Source organism: Glycine max, chromosome 18 (assembly GCF_000004515.6).
Source record: "Glycine max cultivar Williams 82 chromosome 18, Glycine_max_v4.0, whole genome shotgun sequence".
In the NCBI taxonomy this organism is placed as follows: Eukaryota; Viridiplantae; Streptophyta; class Magnoliopsida; order Fabales; family Fabaceae; genus Glycine; species Glycine max.
Window position 1 is genome coordinate 43,552,819 of NC_038254.2, and position 3,272 is coordinate 43,556,090.

The following is a 3,272-nucleotide window of genomic DNA, read 5'->3' on the forward strand; positions in this document are numbered from 1 at the left end:
AATTTGGCAACATAAAAAATTTTAAAAAATAGTACAAGTTAAGATATGTACATACTTAATTTCGATATCTGAATCAATGTCACCTAATTTCTAATTTTAAAATTCAATCGAAATCACTAATATAAATCAACTTGAATTTTTCTGTTCAGCTTAATTTGGATTGATTGGATGATTGGATTAAATTAGACATTAACCACTTAAAAGAAGGTTAAATAAAACATGGGTTATTTTCAACTCAAAAAAGTATAACAAAATGGAATATTCTCCTTACAATAGATATACATATTAAATATATAGGATTGTTGCTTCTTACCCGAAGCAAACTGATAAAACTCTACTAGTTATTCATAAAATGTCAGAGGCAATTTTTTTCCTCTTTAACAAATAACTTCTGAATTTTGATGTGAGTTTCAACATCAACTTATTTAATCCAAATTTGCATGTGCATTCTTTTAGTTGTCTTTATATGTTATTTATATGTTATTGTCTTCCTCATTTGTCATGCCACGTTAACACCAATCACGAGCAGCATCAACTTAACGATTGACAGTTGAGACCATATATGTACTCTTTCTGTTTGCTGTAAATGTGGGTGTGATCCATGCAGTTACCTTTTCACTCCCTCAAAAAGTTACATAGTCTAAAAAAAAGTTGATTTACCACATGTCCATAAAGTCTTTTATTTTCATCATGCACGATGAGAGGAACTCGAGATTGATGAACAAAGGACACCCAGTACACATTAAATAGACTTAAAAGACATAACAGGTTGGGACCATGTAGTATCAATACACAAATTACCAGTTTGACAATTTCCATAAAATTGAGCACATTAACCAGAATATGTTTATCTGATATAACTAAACTAACGAAAGTGAATACAACAAACACCACTTAGAAATAAGTGACAGGTTCATTATATGGTCTTCTGGGATAAAATTAATAATCTTGGTATCATACTGGGATATACATATACCCACAGGATTTTTTCCAGAATGAAAGTGTTGAATACTTGGATCATGCTTTCACAAGGTGCAACCAAAGGTCCTACGTACAAGACTTGGTACTATTGGTATAATTGATACATTCCAGCATGGTTTCCTATATAGAGATTAAACTCCTTAAGCAATAGGCTATTAACATCAAATGTCACACACATGCAGTTTTGGAACGATAGAGTTAGAGCTACTTGGGTGGTGTGGCGGTGCAGTCTTCATTGATTCTGGTAGTTGTGAGAGGAAAGAGATCAAGAGTCTTGAGAGGTCGAGTAGTGCAACATGAAGATGCTTGATTATCAACATCCACAAGTGTCCAACCATAGTTGCAGAATGCCATCTCTTTATTCTCCACCAAATTACTTTGAGGGTTATGCACATTCCATTTGCAACTCAATGCTTGTTCTGGTGTGTTTGCAGCTCCTCCCTGAACATATGAAATGAACAAATTAGCAACTTAGTTTAAGTTTTCTCAAACTTTAAATATATGCCTTTTGGAAATGAATCCAAGACTTCAAATATAGCTTTTCCTAAACCCATCCTTTGTGCAATGCCCCTAGTGTCATTAATTCTGTGCAGTTACATCATTTATTTTAGTCCACAATTTGTAGAAGGGTGCTAATTCAGCCACTCCCATGCATCCAAGAGTTATTATAGATATTACTCAGAAAAATATGAATAGGCTAGACACAGCTAAGAAAGTTACATTAAGTACTTGGATTGAAATTTTCAAACTTAATTAAGTTTGAATGTATACTTCATTTTGCAAATTGAGTTTGCAAAAACAACTTTGATATTGTTATCAATTGAAACTTGGTTTCAAGCAAATATAAATGTGTGACTTTGCTTTTAAGGAAAACCAAACATATCATCAAACTGAGTTTATTGGACAAATGTAAGTTGAAGGATGCCTAATACATTACTCAGGCTTTGTGCATGCATGGTTTGAAAAGGAAGATTACCTGAAAAATCAAGCTAGGTGAGTTAAAAAAGGAAAAATCATGGGTAGTAGAACGAGCAGTGCTATAACCAAAGCTACCAACAAAATGGTTAGTGATATGATCTTGATTGAGTTGTTGGCAATGATGATGGAGTTGGAATTGTTGTTGTTGCTGCTGCTGCTGTAGCTGCAGTTGCTTGGTGAGTTTCCTTCTTAGCTTCTGTCTATCCCTAGCCTTGTGGTTCTGAAACCAGTAGAACACGTTCTTTCCTTCTATCCTGCCATAGAAAGAAAGGTGTGTAGTAATTTGCTGAATTTGAGAGGCACTGGGAGTTCTAATACCACTCCTGTACAGTTCCTCCAAGATCATGAGCTGTTCTGTGGTAGGGCTCCATCTTGATGAACCTGCTGGAGACATAGTAGTATAGTAGTATTTTTTTTCTCTCTTTGATGAGTTTCTTTAGACAGGAGAAAGGGGATGTATAAATAGAGGGACAGAGAGAAAGATACAGTAAAGAGGAGAGGAAGAGACAAAAAGGAAAGAGGTTGAGGCAGGCATAAAAGGGAGTGGTGAATTAGATAGGTAAAAAGTACTAGTCTCATGCTGATGTTCCTTTTAGAGGAGCATTCAAGTGAGGCTTCAGTCCATGCACAGAGAGAGAGAGATTCTGAAAAGAGATGAGTGAATGAAGAGAACTACTGATTGTGAGTATGTGAGTCATCATGACCTTATTATTAACTTTTTCTTAACAGAATGAATCAGATTCTCCCCTAGTAAGGCTAATTCAGTACCATATATACTATACTCTTCAACTTGGACAAATTGCCCTTTCTCTCCCCAGATAATTAAGCACCTCTAATTCTGGTGGCAAATCATATTTGTTCCCACCCGTTACACTGTTTCTGTAGCCTGAAATAACTGTGCAACAGACATTTCAAAGTTCAAACAAATTCATCTGTCTTTAAAATAATACTATTGTCTCACCTCCCATCACCTATATACTTCATAAATTCTATGATTGTGTGAAATTTTGTATTTATTGATGTATATATGATTACGAGGAAAGGCTAGCAATATACTCTTTCCAAGCATTATTATTAATTAAAATTGACTAAGTGACACACGTCTCAACCCTCACATTTATAAATTTGAATAATTAATAAATTTTAAGTTTTCAAATGTGTTAGAAAGTATATATTTATCATTTCTAATATTACTGAACTATTTTGCAATTGGATGGCCCAAGAGCAATAATTTTGATAAAATGTCAAAAGCTATTTTGATTTTCGGTTGAAAAGGTTAAGCTAAAATGTAAAACTGAAGAAGTCTCTTATTT

General features: G+C 34.0%; 1 protein-coding gene across 1 annotated transcript; it reads right to left on the reverse strand.

Annotated features, from left to right (window-relative positions):
- Positions 1-929: 929 nt before the first annotated feature.
- On the reverse strand, positions 930-2,744 carry LOC102663963 (WUSCHEL-related homeobox 3). The gene is made up of 2 exons (XM_006602517.4): positions 1,958-2,744; positions 930-1,422 (listed from the first exon to the last, which is right to left on the reverse strand). The coding sequence occupies exons 1-2, from the start codon at positions 2,351-2,353 to the stop codon at positions 1,186-1,188; spliced, it is 633 nt and encodes a 210-aa protein (XP_006602580.1). The 5' UTR covers positions 2,354-2,744; the 3' UTR covers positions 930-1,185.
- Positions 2,745-3,272: the final 528 nt, after the last annotated feature.